At 49.9% G+C, this 22,807-nt stretch overlaps 1 protein-coding gene across 2 annotated transcripts; it reads right to left on the bottom strand.

The window, feature by feature from the left end:
• Positions 1–422: 422 nt before the first annotated feature.
• Positions 423–22,807, bottom strand: LOC149370921 (heart- and neural crest derivatives-expressed protein 2-like). Of its 2 annotated transcripts, XM_089563772.1 has the most exons (3): positions 20,509–22,807; positions 3,845–3,944; positions 423–2,716 (listed from the first exon to the last, which is right to left on the bottom strand). In XM_089563772.1, the coding sequence occupies exons 1-3, from the start codon at positions 21,115–21,117 to the stop codon at positions 2,685–2,687; spliced, it is 741 nt and encodes a 246-aa protein (XP_089419898.1). In that variant the 5' UTR covers positions 21,118–22,807; the 3' UTR covers positions 423–2,684. The 2 variants fall into 2 exon arrangements, with proteins under 2 accessions (XP_089419898.1, XP_089419900.1); XM_089563774.1 differs by lacking the exon at positions 3,845–3,944 and having other exon boundaries at positions 20,509–22,803.

Genomic DNA, 22,807 nt, shown 5'->3' with positions numbered 1-22,807 from the left:
CTAGATTGAAAATGTCATTCTATAGCGGTGCATAACGCATAGTTCATTCAAAAAAGCTTGCTTCAATAGCCTATCATTAAAGCTAGAAGGCACCGACTTTTAAGTATAACGCGTCCATTTAACTGTCTTTTGGTTTTCGCTGGTTTAACAGCAGCACACAGCAAGCAAAATAAGGAATCTGCTTTTGACACGCTTACGCAGTACCTGGATTCGCACATAACGAAAAACTAACAAGAAAACAAAGGTGTGTGAGAAGGGAACCTTGCTTGTAAGGGCAAAAACACATCTAGTGTGAACGATGGGTAATTCTTTCAACTCTTTTTATAAAAGACTCAGTAATGTGTAAAACATATGAATATGGATGTAGTTTGTTTTCCTTAGCGTTCGCGACATGGCATGCACATATACACAAGAAGCAAAGCTCATGACATAGTTCTTGCTCTCTTTATTCTGGAACAAATGCTTCATTCAATGAAAACAAAAAAGGGTAAAACATTGCACTTAAGTACGCTGCCAGATAAGTTTGGAGCTAAATTACAACAGATTGCGTAAAAGAAATTAGCAGCGAATGCTATGCAGAGAAAAAGAAAGCTTTCAAAGGAAGCATAGTAATTGCCGCACCGAGAAACATGAATGCAAAACAGGACAAAATGACCAGTATTTACAAGAGCGAACTTTATCACCGTCACATACCTTAAGTACTTGTAAATAGGCAGGAGGTCTCAGTTTCCATTTACCGACACCTCAAAAAGTTTATATGCTGGCGAAAATTCGTCTGCATTGCTTTGGTATATAACGCCACTTGGGCAGCAACGGCTTTTGCCGACAAAAACGTGAGTATTATTATCAGGCACTGGTTCATGCCTGTACGGATAGACCGCACACGTTTAAACATTTGTGATGCGTAGCGTTCTTACATCGGCGTAGCGAGCTACGATTTCCTAAACAAAATGCGTTGTCTTCGCTTGTTCGATTCCTTACGTTTGCAGCCATAGACACGTTTCAGCTCATATTATAAGAAACAATCAGTTCACAGGTTTACGTGGAGCTGACGTAGGAGGTTAAATCATGGATAACGCAAAGCTTATTCGCGCATCTGTGTAAGCCACTTACTGTTTTGTGTAAAACAAAACTAGTCTGGATAGAACTTATCTAAGGACTGTCAGCCGAAGCCATGCTTAATTTTTGCCTTCATCGCTTATCGACTTTCTGTAAATAGCTAACGCATTGTTATGCTTCTCTATCACATCATCGTAAACCTTTAAGCGAACATATTTAACGTAGAAGCTATGCACTTCACCCTTTACGTATAGCTGTATAGCTTTCTTATCGCTTCGGTTAGGAAAACAAAACCTGCTGCTTGATCTTTGGTTTCACTTAAAGCTGGCCCGTTATAAACCGCACAATGCACTGCCCTGAACAGCGTTGTAACGACAGCGCACACTCGAAATGTATAGCCCAGCTCTACAAGAGTGGTTGATGCAGGTTTGCCCAAGTTCCACTAGCACGTACACAATCTGGTCCGTGGAACGTTAGGGCTTGTGTGGCTTCTCCTCGCCGAAACGTTTTCTCCTTTCGTGCAGCGCGTCGGTTCGAGGCAGTCGTCTTCGTGCTTGAGTGGGTGGCCCACGGGGAAATAACACCTCTTTTCGCGTGCAGTCCTTCGCCGGCTAGAGCGACTTCGCGCAAATGCGTGTTTCTCTTCCGTTTGGTGACAGCAGCTGCGCTGCCCGCGGCCTGGCCCCGTTTTTACGCAGGGACTCACACTCCGCTCCCTCTGTCCTCTTCAAGTCCGTCTATCTTTCAACTGGGATAGCCGTAGTTGCATACGAAGCGTCGAGTTTTACCTGACGTGCTTCACAGAATTTTAAAGACATTTCACTCCTGGAAAGCGTGTAGGTAAAATCTTCGTGGTTGGCTGCTCGCGCTGGTTCACCGGAAAGTGACCGGAGCATCCTGGGAGCTCCGACATGCACACACACAGAAAGAAATGGTGCTTTGGTAACATGGCTTTGGTATCGGCTAGCTATCACGATGTACCACAGCAGCGCAAAGCTGGGTGCGCGAAATTTAAGATACCCAGGCTAGCTTCATGCGTCCTGGACTTTAGGCTTTAGATACAGCCTGGCAGATATGTAGCGCTTCGCACTATACGTGCATGATCAGATGAGCTGGCGATGTGCTCTCGCCACCGACACACTGTAGCGCCACTACCAAGATGCGTCCAAGTTTTAACACAGGTGAGAGCGATAGAAGAGATAGTTTCCTTTCAGATCGGCGAGGCGATCACTGCGTTTGTTTCTACGAATACGGCTCAGCGCGTGCAAGTCAGGCATCGTTATGCGTGCACGTAAAGTCCTCTTTCAGACGTCCCGACCAACACCACAGCGCTCAAAGAAGGGGGCGAACGAACGTCTCAAGGTCACAAGGCGTCGAATCGAAGGAGTCGTCGGTGCGTCGCACTTGGCCGGGCCAGTTAGCGTCCAGCATTGCAGAAATGCAGTGGCACAGTGTCTTAGCGATGATGCACCGCATGTTTTCCGCTCACACGTCGGACGACACCATCAGCAGCAGTAGTGAGTGTGGCCATGCGTGGGGTCCGGCTGAAACTCGAAGGCGGCGGGTCTCAGGCGTCGTGCTTGAGCTCCAGCGCCCAGACGTGCTGTGGCCAGCCTGTCCGCCCTTTACCCCTCTTCTCGGCCTGGATCACGTTCGCCTGCGCCATGACAGGAAAGAGAGAGAGAGAGAGCATTTAGACCATACAGTTAAAGGGGTACAGACAAGAAATTTCAAAGACTAAAGAAGGTTGTGATTTCTTCTGTTTAGCATGCAGGAATTGTATGGGGCAAATTTCAATCTCAGGCATTAAGTGCAACATAATCTTAATGCGATCTGCTGTATTAGGTGAGCGCATTCGACATTTCCATCAGCATGGGAATCGATATCGAGTGAAATGAAAACCGAGAAGAGCATGAGTCAACAAACGGTGACGCGGAATCTGAGAAGCTCGGGACGAAGCTAGCCGGAGCACGATGGAGGGGCTAACAGACGAGGTACTTATAATTATATAGTGATAGTATTAATCCTCGCTTGAGGGTCGTTACAGGGAAGGAACACAATATAACGCAAGCAAATTTGGCACACAATAGCGTCAAGTTAGACGCCCGCCATACGAAATGTCAATTGAGATTCAGAAATTCTGAACATCTGTTGAACAACACATTACCAGGCAAAGCATTGCAGATATAAATAATTTCAGGAAAAAAAAAAGAATAACGTAAACCTTCAACACGTGTGTCATAAATTTGAATGTTCTGCCATGGTTTATTCTTGCGCAACGCTTTCGAGGGAACTGAATGCACATGCCCTTTTTTTCTTCAGTTGCCCTTTCAATGTAGGAAAAAGATGTCTATCTTTTTACTTTCGAGCTTCTAAGAAATAAAGCTCACGTGGCCATAGCGTTGCCGTTGCCGAGCCCATCTTTTTATACCTTCAACTGCTCCTGGTATCAGACACATTCGAGCCCACGTGATCAGCGGAGCTGCATTGAATTGAATGTTGCATTACGCTGGGAGCCACACGCTGGTGCTGACGAAGACGGAACTGACCGTAAAAAATGGTTTGTGATCCCTTCGCTTCAGCTCCTGGGTTCGATTTAATGACTATTATATTAGTAGGGGTCTTGCAATTCAAACTCCCACGCGCAAAAGCTTTTTGCCTATATTCCTTTGAAGGACAGCGCAGACATGACGTGCCTCTGATGGCTCAATCCGATTCAGCCGCCCTAAATAAATCAATCAGTGGATCAATGCCCAGTCTGGCACCTATGTTTAGCCCTGTATACCTATGTGTGTGAGAGACAGAGCAGCTGAGGTCACAGTCCCGCGTCCCTCGCCAAGCACCGGTCTGCCAGAGTGCCAGGACAGCTTGCCAAAGAGAATCTTCTGCAAGCAGAAAGCGCCGCCGACGAAGAAGGTTAAACATACTTCCCAGCTGCTTTACTGCTTTCGTTTTCCTTCTTGTGTCAAGCCTGCGACGCCGGTTCGACACAAACGAATACTTGATGCCAGTTTGCACACCTCCTTAGGCGGACCTCGATTCTTTAGAAAAAACTTAGCCTTAAGCAGAGAGCGTAAGCAGCGAAAATCAGGTACAACATACAAATCCCGAGGTTATAATGAAAGCTCTCAGCTGGTCGAAAAAAGAAAAACGCGACCTCTGTGAAATTTTAAGCTATCTGCGTGTTTCCAAATTCACGATGACGATATTTTATTTCACATATGATGGAAAAGAAACCGTCCCTAATGCAAGAATCCAGTCTACCAAAGTATTGGTGAGATGCGGTCAACGCTGATTTGATGCCAACAAAGAGGAGAGTAGTCTTACGGTTGTTTAATCCCAAGCATAGGGCTAAGCGCCAGAAGAAGATCCCCAAAAGAGCTCAATTTGCTCGTCCATGCCTGCGCCATGCTAACCTTAAATGCAATGATATGCGATTAGTCTAATAACGACTAAGCTCTAAATTTTTGTGGAGCTTAATTATAACCGACACAATGGCATCGATCGTTCGGCAGGCTTCCTGACATTTGTCCAGAAGAAGCTCCTGTAGCTGCTCACATAGCATAATTATACTGGAGGCGCCTTTCTTCGAAGCTGTGTCTTAATATTGCGGTTGTTCGAAACTTGCCAGGCGCGCTGAGAACTTTCACGTCAAAGGACAAAAATGAAAGTCGAAGAGTTCGGATGCTTTCATTTCTTTTTACCATATTCATGTATGCGTGTTCAGAAATTTCTACACTGTAGCCTGTATTTTCCAAAGCGGTCACAGAAGTCCTCTTTTACGGTTTTAGTGACGCTGAACAGTACTCTATAGAGTAATGGAAGCCGATGAAATGTCCGCGTTCATTCCCATCCCCTTTTTCCCCTAACAGTCAGCAACTACAGAGACAATAAAAATGCCATAGCCGAGGCACTCTGTACATCAGTATTGTCAAAGCGAAGAATTTCATACCGAAGATAACACAACTAAAGAAACAACAGACAAAAACAGTGTATAACACGGAATAGTGCAAATGAGTCCACGCCAGAAAGGCCAGAACACAGCAGAGCGGAGCAAAGCAGAACGGAAAATTCTAGAGACGATGAAGACTGCACAGTATGTCGTGTTAACCCCCATGTAACCCGGCACATCATGAGACGTGGTTGCGGCGGACATGCTGCCATGTGGCATGCATTCCGCGGCCACGAACACTGATTCTGTCTGTCACGTATATTTACAGCGCAACGAAAATAGACCCAAATGAGCAGCGAAGGCTTCGGGCTCTGCCGCGCACGCGATACATGACTCCTCGTCTTTCCTGTCTCGGTCACCCGTACTCCAACCTGCATCTTTACACACGCATCGCTCTCAGCCCACTTGAGCCGCGCGCACCCGCCGGTAGTGCCGCCCCAAATAGAAGCTGCAGTCATCTGGTTTGTGTCCGACGACCCACTTAGCCGCGGCGATCGAGTCTGGCAGCCATCTTTTTGGTCCAGGCGCACCGTGCTTGCACCGGCGTGCGCACACCGTGCGAGATGGGCCGGACACATTCCATGGCGTCCCATTGAGGCCTCCGGACGGACGGTATAGCGGGGGGCCATGTGGCGTCGTCGATGATGGGCGATCGTTAGCTCCGAGCGCTGCAACAGTGCATTGTCCGTGCAAGCGCTTCTCCATTCGAAAGCAGGCCGCGCCACAGTCCGTTCTGTTTTCTTTTATCTTCCTGCCATCATTTCATCCTTAGGTATACTGGTAGAATACGATAAGGTGCTGTCACGCTCTCCTAGTTGACCGCGTTACCTCGATGTACGCAGCCGGATTTTTTCTTCTTGCGCTCACTCTTCAACGGAGAGATACCGGGTTAATGACGAACTGTAGACATTTCAAATCGTCACTGCTTCGTAGTCTCTGCACTCGTTTGGGGTTCTGAGTTGCACGAGTGGTACAGCTGCGCTTTTTCGTGTTTTAAAAGGCGCGCGTTTTCACAAAGACGGGCGGTATTTGTTAGGTACAAAACCAGTGGTAACAGAATGTCGCGATTTAGAGCGCGAGTTCTGCTGCCTACGCAACAGATTGTTGCCCTCTTTTGGCCAGTAGGTAATGTCTTCACATCTTGCAGATTGCACAAAGTGCGCAGTGTTTCTCAGTTAATCCTCTGTCCCGTCGTTCGGCGATTTTTTTTTTTTTTTGCCGAAATGACTCCTCAGACTGCCAAGGGCGAAGAAATGTGAAGAATACAGCGTACAGACTTCGTCATACTTTTGCATAAATACGAGCTTCAGATTGTTTAGTGCTCCTTCCTCGGTGGTATTACAAGTATGCTGTTGTTTTTCATAAACGTGAACCCATTGGTTCCCGCTAAAAGATTCATAAAGCAGGACGTCCTTAATAAATAATCTTTATAAAAAGTAAATTGACCAAAAACCATGATCGAAGTCGGTTTGCCGCTTGTGCGATTCAGGGCTTCTAAAGCTATAGTGCGACACCTACACATATTCAATTGCCGACTCTTTTTTTTTTTACATCACCAATCCTCTTGCGGTCTGTTAATAGTTTCCTAACGAATAGTTACAGCCCGGGAGGGACAGGCCATAATGAGAACCACTATGTCGTCTCTCTCACGCTCTATCTCTTCGCTATGCCACACCAGCTATAGCCCCAAGTGCACCACCTTATTGAATCATTTCCTCCACGAGTGCGTTCACATTTCCCTCTCTATCCCTAGATGTCAAGGGCTAGGGCAGGCTTGTCATGAGGCGTCGCTAGCTTCATTCTAATACATATTACGCTGCAGATGTGAACACAGTGAAAGACCTTCCACCTTGGCAGTATAGGATATAGTTGAATTTCCTTTTCACTTTTGTCTTACGACTCATAAACTTCCATCACTCACGGATGATACAGAAGTTTATTTATTTACTTAATCTATCCCTAAAGAAGCGATCTCGTAGGGTAACCGATAGCATATCTGAAGTTCGCGCATTAACCGCGCGCACACAGCAGAGACCCCGCCGAGACGCCTCCCCCCGTACGACGGGGGCGCCCCGCGCAGACCCTCGGTCGCCCTCAGAATTATCCGCGCAGCGATAAAAACGAAGCTGCAGCCAGCCCCACTCGCCCTCGCGTTCTTTACCGATTGTTTTTTCGTCCCCTGGTCTCCGGGGCGTGCGCCTGCATCCACGAAAGCGTTAGATAGATCCCGCCACCACCGACACCGCGAGGCCTGCAAACGGCCCCAGCTCCGTCGGGCCCTCGTCGAGAACTTATTAGATTATCCCGTAATGGGAAATACCAGGCGGCCGCCGCCATTGTTGTTGCCGCCGCTGGGGGCGAGGAGAGAATCGAAAGAGGGACCGGAGGAGGAAGGGTAGGCCGGTTGACCGGGGTCACGTGAACAGGGCGGTCCTTCCCTCCCATCAGTGTGCCCGCCATGCAGAGCACCGTTAGCACCGTTACGGGAGAGCGCTGCGCTCCTCTCCGCTAACTTTGCCTGCGTACTCCGTCGATGAATGGGAAAGAGTGAAAGGAGTGGGGAGGTGTGCCAGTACCACCTAGAGTGTCCCTGAGGGCGCATGCGATAAAACGTTCGCGGGAAAATCAACCGAGGAGCTCAGTGCGGCCGCAAGCTTGTATGTATGGGTCAATAGAGCGCTAATACGTTATCGTATAGAGGATCTCTTCAACTCAATTAGTAAATTGTGCCTGCGGATGTCCCTGCCGCGACTGCATTGAGAGTGAATGGCGCGTGCGCGGTTTGGTGGCGAGGGCCTGTTTTCGACGCCGCGAACAATTAGGGGCCGCGGACGGCACACGAACGATTATCCGCGGGAATCGAGATTTCGCGCGTGACACGGCACTCCCGCCGTGACGCGATTTTTATCGCAGCGTATCAAAAGTGTACGCTGGCTCCATAATTCAGTCGTACGCGATCTTGTGGATGCGGTGGAGCAGTTGACGTTAATTGACGTTTACAAATTGCTGCTGGGAGAATGGGGATGAGAAGGATGCAAAGAAGGTTTTTGGCAGGCACGACAAAGCCTTATGGGACCGAATAGCGTTTATCCTGCGAGCACGCGATATATATTTATGGACATGTGTACTGAATTGTGCATCTTTCCGCAATGCAAGAAGCTCAGAGTACGCGATTTATTACACTGACAGATAAGGAACTGTACAGCTCAGCATGTACGATTGTTACTGTTGTGCATTTCCCAGGACTTGACGTTTATTTATAGCGTGCTATAAAGTGACTAAACGTATAGGCTAAAGAAAGCTGCTGCATTCACGTAGCGCTGGCGTAGCATGGATCTATGCAACGGACAGGCAGGCATACTGCCTGTGTATGTTGGACAAGTGCAACTCAAGATAGAAGCGGCTAACATCCATCAAATGAGGCCCTGCATCTAATAGCGCCGAGCGTTTGCCATGACTTCGAGGCCCTTTTTATGGAAGCACCTGCCAGCCACCAGGAGATTAACTGCGACATCGCAACAATCGGCCGACGCCATTGATTGGAATAACGCGTTTGAGGGGCACATGCCGCTACGTTCTTGAGATGTATCCGGCTATAGTGGATCCATATCGCTAATAGGCAGTGCAATCCCAGTACGTAATCTCCTTTCCGAAGACACTTAAACCAATTAAGTATTCATCGTTTAACATTTAAGCTACGTCTTTGTTTTCAGTCCCACACAGGAAATATGCGAGTGTTTAATAAAATAAAACAAAAATTTTGCGCAGTCCGACTAAACGCAGGAAATGGTGCATGCAATCGCATATTGAAGAAATGCGGATTTGTTTTGACTACCTGGGATTCCTAAACCTGCTTCGAATTCTCATGGGCGGCATCGCATCTCGCCTGTCGCACTTCGGTTGCTGAGGGCGTCTATTGTACGCGTTCAGTAAACCCGATCACTCAGCTTTCCGGATTTGTGAGAACCGCTGTTGCACAATCTTTCCTACACTAGCGGTCTGTAAACATTAAGCGACAGTATCCAAAAGCAAAAGGCAGAAACTAATATTCATACGTACGCTTATCCCGAGCTGGAAACCTGAAGACAATATTTTCCTCTAGCTGCAAGACGCCATGCAGAGGGTGGTAAGCCTTGCGACGGCGAGCTTTTTATGAGAAAACCTGCAATATTTTTCTTCCCTCGTTTCCTTTTGTTTTCGGTCGCCAAAAACGGTGTATTAGCCTGTGTATACAAGAACTTGCTTTCTCGTGCAACCATGAGCACACATACACCCAAGCCGTGACACAACACGGATGACGCACGAGCTGGAATATTCTGTACACACATGACCGTGCAGACGTTGCCCAGGAAGGCAGCCCCACACGGCGGGGCGGAAACGCAGAAGCAGCAGCGACGTACATACGCGAGTATTTTCGCTAGCTGGAATGCCTCTTGTTATGGCAGCACTTGACCGCCGCGATGGAGACAGACCAGAGCACCGTGGCTCAGGCCGAGCTCCACTCGACGCCGCCATCCATGGGGGTTCCCCGCGGAGAACGGCAAGTCAAGAAATGCGCGCGACAGTACACCAGAGGCTACGCGTACGAAAAATGAATGAATGAATGAATGAATGAATGTTAACCACTGCCGCATTTATTTTTAAGCACGGAATGCTATTATAGGTGGAGAAATAGGGCGATCTGGGTAAAAGTCAGTGACGATTCATGCGAAGACAGGGCCTTCGTGTGCTGATGTAATTAATCGTAACTTCACTCTAAACACGAACACACCTATATGGGAGTAAGAATGGAGTAAGCAGTCCTTTAGTGCACCGCCTTTTATAAAATGGAATGCGCTAAAGGACCGTTTACTCTCTTTTCGCTCATTTAAGTTCAGAGAGCAACTTGAGTGCGAAAGTACGCGAGATGCGAGCAGGCAGCTGGGAATTGAGGTATATAATCCAGGAATAGCATGAAAGAACTAGTACTATAATTAGCACAAGGAATTAATCTACGAACAACGAACAGCTTCGTATGCAAGCGCAAGAACAGGAAATAGACACAGAGAAGCCCGTATGGGGAGTCTGTAAATGAATTTGGGAGCATAATGGACGCCCATCGCGGCATCATTTGCATAATGTGGAGGTGTCGTAGCAAGGTGAGGTGTAGCTGGTGGGCGGGTGGTGAGGAAGGTTGCATGTTGTTGAGTGGACCGCGGATTCCTTGGAGGTGAGAGCACGGCTGGCTGAGACTATGATCCAACCGCAAATGAATGCAGTCTGTGAGGAAGGAGCACATGAAAGTAGTTTTCAGTAAGAGATAATACAGGAGTTCAGGTCGGCGTTCGAGAAAATAATCTTTTTTAACTGAACAAAAGGATTTCAGCGCAGAGGTGATGGCGATGAATGACAACCTGTTTGGAATAAGATAGTAGTAGAAGAATTCTGTATAGACTTGTACATCAGCCAAAAAAAAAAAAAAACGAACAGTCGCAGCCCTAATCGTAGAAACAGTAGATCCGAGGAAATAGCAATTCTATGTATATCAAAAGAGTAAGCGATGTAAATCTTACAAGCAATGCAGCGGGGAAGAGCGTTAAATAAGTATCAAATAAGTGCAGAAATAATGGAGGACGGCGGAGGTATTTTGCTATTGGAAACCTTGCAACGTTTCGTGATCTCAGGTGCACAGAAGCATGAAAGAATGCTAACATCGCATTAATCCATCAGAAAGATAATGTCAACGATGGAACGTTACGGCTTACTCGCCACTGCTACGAGGTATTGGCAAAGGTAACTGCTAAAAGAATCAGAACAACCTTAGACTTAAATCAACTAAGACAATAGGCTGGTTTCCGGAAAGGCTACACTCAACAATAAACTACATATCCATGCAATTAGTGAGGTGATAAATGTTCATATTGTAGAGAGCCCCTATAAACAGCCTCCATAAATTACGGAAAAAAATTATTCAACCGAAAAGCCAGTAGCCATGCCGGTATCGCCGGGGGTAGAGTGCCACAGTTGGCGCACAGAACAGGGTCGATTGGATAACATGGCAGAGGCCTTTGTCTACATGCAGTGCGCGTAGATGAGCTGATGATGATGACAGTTGTATGCTTAACGGAATCATTGCGTGCGCGGGGCGTCACCTCGGCATACTGGAGTACTGCAACGTCCAGCAAGCAATGCGAAGGAGAGAAAGGGAAACCCATGAAGAGAAAGGAATGGCAGCGTCGAAGGACACACTTTGCCGGCCATGGCAGTCGCAATCGTGTAACCATACGTGTACGTCAGAGTCCTCTTACGCAGCGGAAGAGGAGCCGGGAAGCGCATCCGCTGTTAAATGTGCCTGACATCCTTGACGGAAGACGAAAGATGGGTTTCCAGGAACCGGTACACTCTAGCATCGTCACACGTCGTCAGCTTGGCTTTGGAAGACACGAGGGAGGGCGGACGTTGATCTCGAAGAGCTAGCCGTGCAGACGGAGACGAATCGTCAGGAAGCGACGGACACGTTGTCATTAGTGACAGTGTGACGAATGAGGACGCTGATAAGCGCAGCCACTTGAGCAACGTTTCCAGTAAGTGAACGGAGCCCACACACACACACAAAATGGTAACTGCGAGGACAAGCTGCGTTAGTAAAACCATAGTCCTTCAATGTTTGATGGACTATGGTAAAACTATTAATGGGTGCAAAACTCCGTCGTTATTGGACGGTTCATACACGGTCCAAGTCCGTTGTATTACGAAAGTTCAAATTTAGCCTCTAAACTCGTTTTTCTTGTCTTGTTGCCGCCGCGGTGGCTCAGTGGTTATGGTGCTCGGCTGCTGACCCGAAAGACGCGGGTTCGATCCCGGCGGATTCGGGCGCGGCGGCAGAATTTCTTTGGAGGAGAAATTCTAGAGGCCCGTGTACTGTGCGATGTCAGTGCACGTTAAGGAACCCCAGGTGGTCGAAATTTCCGGAGCCCTCCACTACGGCGTCTCTCATAGCCTTAGTCGCTTTGGGACGTCAAACCCCATAAACCATAAACCATCGTTTTTCTTGTTTTTATTTTGTTTTCTCGGGAACAGGGTGCGCGCCCCCAAGGCTTGTCCGTATACCAGCGAACAGGACTCCTCGCGCGTACGCTCACTACTCGCGCTTCCCCGCTCCGGCTCATCTCGCCGATGTTGTCACGCAGACTCGCCAGCGGCCCACTGAGAGGCACGGGGCGTCGTCGTGACTGAAAAATGGATTCGAGCGCCAACGGCGCATCGTCTTCGAAGGAATCAAGGCTGCGCCGATGAAGAAGCGCCCCATGGGCGTCGGGCTGGCGCCAGCCACTTTCAATGGGGGCCCCTTGTTGGTGCGCGCGATGGAAGGGCGCGCTTTATCTCTGCTCCGAGCCGCCGCCGAGGAACGCGCGGGGCTCCGGTTTCGCCTGCCTCGGCTATCATCGGCCGCTCGGACAGCGAGGGCCCGGCCTGTGACGAACGCCGAGCTGCGCGCCGCTTGGACGGTGGCAGCGAGAGCCTGTGCCCGCGACGTGTTTAAAGGAACGCCAACGACAGCTTGCTGCGGAGGAAACCAATCTGCATACTTCGAAGACTTGGTCGAAACGCTACAGACTGTCAGTAAAGTTTTAACTCGAGGATTCCCTTTCCGCAAAGCGCAGCATCTGCGTGCGCAGACTGCGTAATTTACGATCCAGGCAGTAGTAGCTGTAACGTCCCGCTACGATAAGGCGTCGCCACTTCCCGAGAAGGACGAATTCGCACTCGCCGATTTTCTCCGCATTTCTCCCGTCGACTCTCCGTCGCTTTGACCGAAGTATATTTCTTTTTTTTTTCTTTAGAACCTTAAAGAGCAACGTGCCTGTGGTGTAAAAGCACGCACCATGTCACGCTAGTGCAAGGCGCCTATTCCACAACGGTTCTGAATGTATTCAAAGCCCCTGGTCATGCCCTGGTCCATCAGTTTACATAGACTTCAGGGCAGATTTCAGGCATAATGCTGTTCAAACAACTAGCGGGTCAATGTGCCTTGTCACGCCATAGATTTCCTTAGGTGTCGCCATATCGTTCACTGGGGCTGTTGAGTGCACCTATAGCGCACGTTACATACCTTAGCGCAAGCTCTCTGAACTGGTTTGCAATAGCTCAAGGAGCAGGTGTCTGAACATCTGCGTTTATACAAGGTGGAGAGGTCTACAGATATAGTAAGTACGCATGTCCTCTGATGGCGTCTTAAGTGCCAGCAAGAAGAGCGATCTAAAGTGCAAGGAACACCAGGAGCGCGACGTACAGAAGCCTCACGGAACGGGCTCAGCGACTGATCCTGGCATTCCGCAAAGTTACTAAAAGAACTGCACGTCGGACTTCATTTGCAACCGCTTGAAAGCCGCGCGAATGCTTGCATCGTCTACGTCTGCCTCCAGTTGTATACAAACAGCGAATCGCTTGGTTTTAAATAGCTACCGTGTCTTCAGGCGAACGCCCGTTAGTTTTAGCCTCAGCAGTGACGTGTATACAAACAACGCGACTTTCGCGGCGAACAACTTAATTTGGCGCATGCCGACCTAAACGCCCATTTTAATCACTGAGTTAGCATGCCAAGCCTTTAAATGACCTGTTTCACTCGAGGGGAAGTCACTCCGGCGAAGTGACGGCCAAGTGACGAAGGATTTGTTGGTTATCGTCAGGAGAATGAAAAACGCTAGTCTAAAGAACGTATTTTCCAGAGTATTTAGAATCGTTAAAGCAAGGCCACAGACTACACTAGCGATGCCTTTTTCATCTCGGTGTCCAGCAGACAGGTGCGCCGCGACCGTGAGAGCAATGGAACGAGAAATAAAACATGCATACGACAGGACGGTGATTCGATATCCCAATGGGGGCCGCGGACTGTGTTTTTAAAGCGACCTGAGAGACGACACGTATACCAACCACCGTGGGAGCACCATCGTCACAGGAGACGCATAGTTTGAGGAACCCGAGAACTGCCTCCCACGCAGCGCAGCGTATACGGTGGGAGGAGCACGTCCTTGCCGAGAGTGACCGTGACAGCGAAACGCCTCAAGTTTCAAAGAGAGCTCTAACGAAAAGGTGTGACGGTCGAGGTGCGCGCATAACGCATTTTCAGACCTGCATGACTACGATGCTTGCGTTTCCACGCGTCGTTTTATTATACGGCGAGGTGGTATGAGGCGATCTATTCGTACCTAGACGCCACACTTGGTAGAGGGGGAAGTACTCTTTAGTGCACGAGAGAATCAGCGGTCTAAATGAGCGATACGAAGCTGCTCGCTCAAGGTTGTAGATCTCGGATCTGATTCGGTTAATCAGTTGATATATTCTACAAGGCCACCAGACTGATGGCAATAGCGCTCGCTGCAAACGTGATCCCATCATTCGTCTCCCGCGTTTCGTCGCCGCGCAAAAAAATTCCAGTGAGAGTGCAATTTTGTCGGTGCATATAGTTGCATAGTTTACAGTTACAAAGACAAATAAAGGTGAGGCAGAACTGAGTGCGAGATATTTTTCTGAGCATGTGAAGGTGTAACGTGCTTACAGCAAAAGATGATGAGCACAATAATCAAGGGCGTGACGTATAACTCGGGGCGAAACAATACATAGTTCTTGAATACCCGGATGCCTAATATGCGTGAAGGTCTCCGCTGCCGTCGCCTCTTTAAAAGGGGTAATACTGAGGTGCTACGATGTACCGACATCCGAGGGCACGCACGTCGAGACAGCTCGGTTGACGGGAATTCTGAAGCGGTATGCTTTTCACTAGGTGAAAGCGACAGCAGATACCGCTGCGAAAAAGAAAACAAGCAATGAAAAGAAGGATGGGAGAGGAGGCCGCAGCGCGGGACCCGTAGTCGGCTCTCCCTTGTTTGCTCTGCAATCGGATACACGTGTTTCAGCGCCTCACGCGCGCGCGTGAGCACCGTGCTGAGGCTCGCCGATGCATGTCGCTGACAAACCGGCGTCGCCAAAGTGACGTTTCGGGCTGACCCCTCTGGCAGCATCTTTTCGGACAGAGACACCCCCAGGGTGCGCTCCCGTCGGGGCCTCGGCATAGCGGGCAGCGTCCCGACGGGCCGACAAGTGTCATGCAGTGGTCCCGATGGACGCACCATGCGTCGAGGCACGCTTCGACGCACTGACAGCTTTTCCCTCGCTCTTTCCTGCAGGCGGGAACAAGCAGGGAGGATTCACGGCGCGGTGTATTCTGTGTAAATAAGGCGGCCGGTCGACGCAGCTGCGCGCTGTATCCTGTGGAGCCGACAAAAGGCACCGCAATGCCTTCGGGCTTGTCGCGTATTTGCTGACGCAGTCTGGTATAGGAGGCTGTAACTCCTACCCGAGATACTTTACTCCGGGGACATCTCATTCGGTGATTATAGCGATGGTTTACGAAAAGGTTGATGGCGTAAATAGATCTTTAAATGCCTAGGTTTTATACGGTCGAACCTTGGTTCTTTCAGGGTGAATGCCCTCTGTCTGATCTCGCTGGAGGCGTTCAGGACAAGGAACTGTGTCCGAGCTGGGAATGTTTGCGCGCCTTGTTGCTCCGCGGTTGTGGAATATCGTGCCGCGCTTTCTTGCACATTACACACTCGGCGGCAAGGCAGAGCAGATGCGATAGACCTAACAGCGAGATCAGTATATACGACGTTCCCCGAAACCGACAAGAAATTCGGTCTGCAATCACATGACTGCTCTCTGCACGTGCTTCGCGCTGCCTTTGTCGTATTAGGATGCATAGCTCTGCCCCGAGATGAGATCACCACCACGTGCACACAGCCCGTGCCTCCTACAACGTTGGTGGGAGGCGCGGTCGTAAGACACCAGCAAATACTTCGAAGCGCCTTTGAGATGCTATGTGTAAGCGTAAGCGCAGTCGATTTTTTTTCTTGCGACCCCTCGCGTCCATCCATCTGTCCCCGTAATCTGTTCGGATCTCCTGGAGGCCCTCTAATTGCTGAGCCTTTACTGACTCTTGCCAGAAACCAAAAGTTTAGAAGTGTTGCCTCAACTTTCATCAGCACGGAGCACCACGAAAGTGATAATCAAGCAAGAGCCTCACGCTTTAGCGACCCCCTGTAGACACAAGTGGACGTTCTTTGTTTTTAACGAACACGTAGGACCCCTCTCTACAGTCACGCTCTATATACACGACGAACCCAGATTTCCTACTCTCTGTCTTTTCTTTCGCACCCTTTTTCTCCTGCGTATATAGACAACCGGCCATTCTCGGGTTAACCTTACTATCTTTCCCTTCCCTCACGATCCGAATTGAATCCTAGTTACTCCTATCCCAATTGAGCTATACTTAATTAACAGTGCCTGCCTTTCTTTGACGACCGAGTTGGTTGCTCTTGCGGTCCGTAACATCGCTCCTGCTGAAGACCTCAGCTCGAAAATTATTTCACCGACAGTGTCCCTTCAAAAGTTGTTGCTAGACAGTCCGACTCCAACCATTCTTTCCAACATCCACCAAAGGCTGAAGCCATAAGCGTGAAACGTTCAGCGCTGCTGATTTCGTGTCCCTCCCTGAATAAGAGGTCGCCATAGTAAGGCCTTGCACGAACCAATACTGTGGGTTTCGGGGAAGGAGCCGCACGTGCAACAACTCAATTACTGCCGACGAGGTCGAACAAAAGCCGGCATCCCGACCCGAGGGAGAGACACTGCCCTCGCGATGGTGTCTCGAGAGAGGCTGCAGGGAGACGGGGACAGAATGCGCGTCGCATCCCGAGGCGTTCTTAGAACTAGTAGAGCCTCATTGCAGCTGGCTCTTCGTGGGTCCAGCGTGGGTCCACTACACGAAAGATGGAGAGCACGGTGTGTGTGCGTGCGTGTGTGTGTGTGTGCGCGAGCGTGCGTGCGTGTGTGTGCGTGCGTGTGTGTGTGTGTGTGTGCGTGTGCGTGCGTGTGCGTGCGTGTGTGTGTGTGGGTGGGTGGGTGCGTGTGCATGCGTGCGTGTGCGCGCGTGAGTGGTTAAATTGGATTCACGAATACTGTTTTATATGTGATTTGGTTCCGGTTTAGTGGATTGTCTTGTGACTTGTCTCGGTCGATGTGTCCTTTGTAAACGGATTGTAATAATGTCACGTGGTTCAGGTGTATACATACCTGCGTCCTCGTCTGATGAAGTGTATTTGGCCTTTCGTCTATCGCACGAACCGGAAACAACACGTATCCGTTCCTTCCGGTGCCTTCTCCCACAACATGACAAACACGACTTAGCGCTAACGCTGTACACATGAGCGAGATTACATCCCCCTCTAAGACATATTCAAGAGCGGTGTTTTAGGACGTATGGCGCATGCGATCGCAAAACATTAAAATAACACGTGAGCAGTGAGAAACTAAACTCCCTGGCGACATGGAATCGACTCACCGCCGCGGCCACAGTAATCGCGGTATATCCCAGCGTGCGTTAGCCAGTGCGCGTTTATATTCACTGACAGTTGAAATGGAAGAGCAAATTTGTTGAGTTGGGGGAGGAGGAGGGGGGGGGGGTAACCAGGCGTTTTCAAACAGAGCATTCGTAACAATTAGGCATTTGTGCCAGGAACTGCATTTGTACCAATCAGCCCAATATGAAATCATCCTTCAGAATGTGTTGTGACATCAGCTAAGCAGCCTCTACATCGCTGCTACGTTCCGATTACACAGAGACATTGAGAGCAACTGCTTAGGAAATAGTTTTCTTTCATGCCTTGAATTCAACGACTCGGACCTAAGCCGCTGCGGCGATCTGCAATCGTTCACGGCCGAAAACCAGGGTTGCCAGATGGCTACGACCTCAGGTAGCCAAATTGGCCTCCGTAGTAGCCCAAACGTAGCCAAAAGCGAAATTTTTGCGTAGCCCAAAAGTAGCCAAAAATATATGTTTTTGTGACGACATTTCTTAAGCTATATTGAATTAATTTTCGGCAGCAATATTTACATATTCGATTTCTGTCCCGCACATGATGTCTGGGGGGGTGCGCACGGCGTGTTCTTCCGTTGTTACGTTTCGCATCCGTCATGCGCGCTAACCAATGCGGCTAACCAGGTGCGCTAACCAGGTCCTAAAGATGGGGCCGCAGTTCCACTTTGCAGGCGCGGCAATAGGCCATATCACCTGAGGCGGGTGACGACAGCCAGTCTGCACGCGGAAAAGAACGGCGGCGCTATATAACGCAATCGTAGCTCTAGTTTAGGAATATTTCACCTTTTGAATGCTGGCGCGCAGATTAGGCACATCGACAGTGAAAATACCTTACTGTATACTTACGTAGCCTCACATTTCAATTTTATATGCTTTAAGAGAAATGTTCTCACTGAGAGCGTCACCTCAAAAGCATGCGCCTTCTTGAAGCTACATTCCGCCTTCGTTAGTTACAGTGGGTTCCGCGCCGCGCCGAAGGATGGCTCCATGACTCCGCATGAGTGCACGCAGATTACGCAACGGACACGGCGCTCTCGCGTCGCTCGCAATGAATCTCGAGGGCTGCACGTGTGCCGCTTGAGGCTGCAGAAAAAGCGTAGGCTCTTGCGAGTGCCGCGCTTGCTGTGTCCACCACGAGAATAGGAAGAAACACAAAAAGACCTTGCGTAAGCATTACTTGCCTCATGCGTATCTTGAGCAGAATGTGTCCGCAGAACCAGAATAAACAATACAAGAAAAGAACATGCCTGGCGGTGGGTTTCTAACCAGCCACCTACCGCAGCCGAAGCGGACGCCCAAACCACTAGGCCACGTCTACGCGGTAAACGGTTAACATGTGAGGATCACGAAACCAGGCAACAGAAGCGAAACAGTAGCATTTAATGCTTACGCGTTCGCACCACTTAGGGAGACTTAAGTTGTCTTAGTGTTTTCCCTTTATTTTGGTTCTATGATCACCCGCGGTGCACCGTCAATGGGAGAACGCTCACATGTGCAGACGGCAACAGTCTATGTTCGGTGGCGCGTGGATTAAGTGGAATCTATAGGCCGTGAAGTGTTTCCAGGGGGCAACTTTCACGTAAATCGAAAGGCCATGATCCTTGACCACCTGAAACACATAAGTTTTCTCGAACACAGCGTTTACATATTGTCATTTTGTAGCAGACGCGCTCAATTTCTTTAACCTGCTATAGCCTGCATTTTGATTCCAGCATGCCTTTTATTTCTCTCACTGTATAATTGTAACAGAGCATATTATAACTACTTTAATTTTTTTTTCACTCATGAAAAAGATGTAGCCCAAAAGTAGCCACATAGCCAAAACGAAATTTCTGACGCCAACTCGGACAAAAAGTAGCCCAATTTGGCTATTAATAGCCCAATCTGGCAACCCTGCCGAAAACATAACATCCCAACAATTCTGGACATCTTTAAACGGGAAAGAGTTTATGAACGCATTTTTTTTTTCTCATATAATGTAAGATTTCACTATGACAATCAATATCTTCACAGATCTCCCGTCGGCAGGCTTGCCTTTTTCTTGCTATTAACGTTCTTGCTGGCGTCAAAACCGTTCCCCATTGGTTCCTATGGCACTCTCTTCTGCTCGATGCAAGCGATGGAAACGCTATAAACGAAAGATTTTGCTACACATCGGAAGAATGGACCTTCAGTATTTTCATAATAATATCTTACATTTCTGCAATATTCAAAAATTTTTGTCCCGGAATTTTGAACATGGCTGTTCCTCAGCGGACCAAAAGCCACGGATCGAATTTTGTGCAAACTGACACCCACAGTATGAAATGGCGAGCCCCTCAAGTGGCTTTCCGCCATCGCTCGCAACTGGCTCGCTATTCCTCAGGTATTTAGCACTCTATTTTCTGCACTCGTACAAGTATGCAATAACGTATGCTGGTTAAAAGGTATAGAGGTCTAAGGCCGGGCTAATATAAAGCTTCTATATCCCTATTCACATCTTAAATGGAATCCAGTCTGTATTAGACGAAAAAAAAACAGCGTGGAATTTTCCCCGCCGTGGAGTTGAAAAAGGGCGGTCATGCAGCGTCAAAAGTTGCAGTGTATACAGGGCGACTCATTTTATGCATTTCAGATCTTTTTAGAAAAGTGTATAGTAGCTATAGCTACACGCACCTTTGTGACTGCGAATTATCTGACCAGGAAGGTACACTCTTCAAGCATATCTTATCAGACTAATTACGTAATTGCCGTACAACTTTATATTTTTTGCTCTAATTAGTCTGTAAACTGCCGCCGCGGTAGCTCAGTGGTTATGGTTCTCGGCTGCTTACCCAAAAGACGCGGGTTCGATCCGGGCCGCGGCGGTCGAATTCCGATGGAGGCGAAATTCTAGAGGCCCGTGTACTGTGCGATGTCAGTGCACGTTAAAGAACCCCATGTGGTCGAAATTTCCGGAGCCCTTCACTACGGCGTCTCTCATAGCCTGAGTCGCTTTGGGACGTTAAAGCCCACAAACCATCAACCAGATTGTAAACTGAATGTAATCGAATAGGCCCGTGACGCACCGCATGCATTCGTTGCAAAGAACGTGCACACCTACCAGTTCCTTGCGGCGCACGTCGTCGGGGGACCCGAGAGGCGTGAGTTGCGGCTGTGGGTGTTGTTGCTGCTGCTGCTGCTGTTGATGTTGCTGCTGCTGCTGTTGGTGGAGGGTGAGCGCGGCGTGGGCCGCCTGCAGGTCTGCCTTGAAGCACGCCTGGTGCGCCGCGTTGGGCGGTCCCTGGAGCAGGTCCATGAGGTAGGCGATGTATGAGGTGGCCAGCCGCAGCGTCTTGATCTTGGACAGCTTGGTGTCGGCCGGCACGTTGGGGATGCACTCGCGCAGCTCGGCGAAGGCGTTGTTGATGCTCTGCGTGCGGCGTCGCTCCTTGCGGTTGGCGGTCACCCGCCGCTTCACCCCGCGCGCCGGCGGGGCGCTGGGCGGGTGAGGCGAGGCCCAGGGCTCGTCCGAGCCCGGCCTCGCGGGTCCGCCGGCCGAGTACGAGCACGCCGGCACGCCGCCGCTCAAGTCGCCGGCCGCCGCTTGGTCCCCGAGAAGCCAGCCCAGGTACTCGGCTCCCGGAGGACCGCCCGCGTAGTACGCGCCGTACAGAGACTCTGGCGCCGCGAAGGCCGCGGCCGACGGCGGAAAGCCGCCCACCAGGCTCATGTCTCCGGGTAGACCTTGGCTGTACGCAGATGACGGTGCTCTACGGCGTTCTCGTTACGTAAGGACAGTCGCTTGGGCGCCCTTCTATATACTTCCGCACTTTTGGCCCTTGGCTTCTGTAGATGAATACGTCGAGTCTTTGGCTGTGCTGCTGCGCACTCACTAGCTGGAAGGCGTGAATCAATCACGATCTCCTGGACTGTACATGATATCGCTACGCCTGATGCTGTCTGGTTGCTTTTATAATGGCTGGCGGAAAGCGTGTGACTTCTGCGGGCTTCGTAAATACAGGCGTCACAAATTTCGAGGAATAACTTCTGGAGTTTTTCAGTGGGAGAAAAGAGAACTATAGCTGCAGTTTCACACGTAACTGAGTCGGCGGTCGTAAGTTGCTCTTTGGTTTCCTAGTCTTACGCTTGTATGGAAGATTACACCCTTGATCTACCCTTGGAGGTGTTCTTAGCAAGCGTCACGAAGCACACGCTAACGGCAGGATTCCGTAATGTTCCGTGATGAAGAAAGTGACGCTTCCCAGCTGGACGGTCATGTCGCAGTCCGCCGAAGACAAATCGGTGGGTGCATTTGCAGAGCGCTTACTTTTGAGAACAGAAAAACAGAACGATGGCTTGCCAAATCGAAGGGCTGCGAACACTCGAATTGTCAAATGCTCTTTCAAGTATATCTTTCGCTAGTCCCGCGGTTTTGTTTTTGATGACCACGGTTGTTTATGAGAGTGTTCCGCACAAAAAATTTAAAAAATAAAATATAGAACGGGCCTCGTTTTTCAGCCGGCCTTCAAACTGATGGCTTCTAAAAATAATCAATCGCCAGTTGCCGCCACCTCAACGCGCACTTCTACGAACGGCCCTCAATCTAAAAGCCGGCACACTGGTGTCTGGAAGAGCAATCTCTTCGACCGCAGCTGTGGATCGGGTGCCTCTGACGCACGGGGCCCATTCGGGGTCCCTCTCTACGGCAAAAGGAAAGCTCCACGGAGTTCTTCTCTAAGCCGTTTTGTTCTTTGGTTTTGACGCACCCGGCCGCAAAAGAGTAGGCGAGATCTTTCGCTACCACTGCCCGCCTCAGGCACTATTCGCGCGCTTCCAACGAAACACAACCTCCAGGCAGAAGCAGCTACGGCCAGTCACACACTGATCACAGTCCATTTGCCTGGGGCCCTCAAAGTTCAAATGACGCAGTTTTGTCAGTCTGTGCGTAGCAGTCTTCTGTGGCCAAGACGCGTCTGTTGCGATCACGGTGGTTAGCGAGGACTCCACAAAGTTCAAAAGTCTTCAACAAGCTTTGATTTACAGGACACACGCTTCTGCGAGTCGCCTATCACGAGACGACTGCGCCGAACTGCACTCGCCTTGAACGGTATTCTCGAAGGAAGCCCATGGCTCTCGCGCGGTCGTCATCAGGTAGTGGTCACAACGCTGGTGTGGTCTCGCACGCTCTTTCCGGACTCCACCGGAGTAGACGGGGACGTCAGGTGGAGAGGGCCAGCTTATGTCTGCCGTCGTTCCCGGGGTCGGGCAGTCCGGTGCTCGGGCATCGCGTGGCCGGACTGCGCCTCGACTGCGTCGGTCCGCCATGCGCCCCGCGGAGGCCGCAGAGGCGGGCTACGGCCTGGCCCCGCCCGCGTCCCGCTCTCCCTCGCGAGGACGCCCCCCATCGTTTCGAGCGCAGC

This window comes from Amblyomma mixtum, chromosome 1, assembly GCF_055824585.1.
Source record: "Amblyomma mixtum isolate Tamu chromosome 1, ASM5582458v1, whole genome shotgun sequence".
In the NCBI taxonomy this organism is placed as follows: Eukaryota; Metazoa; Arthropoda; class Arachnida; order Ixodida; family Ixodidae; genus Amblyomma; species Amblyomma mixtum.
This window is presented reverse-complemented; position numbering and strand designations above follow the sequence as displayed.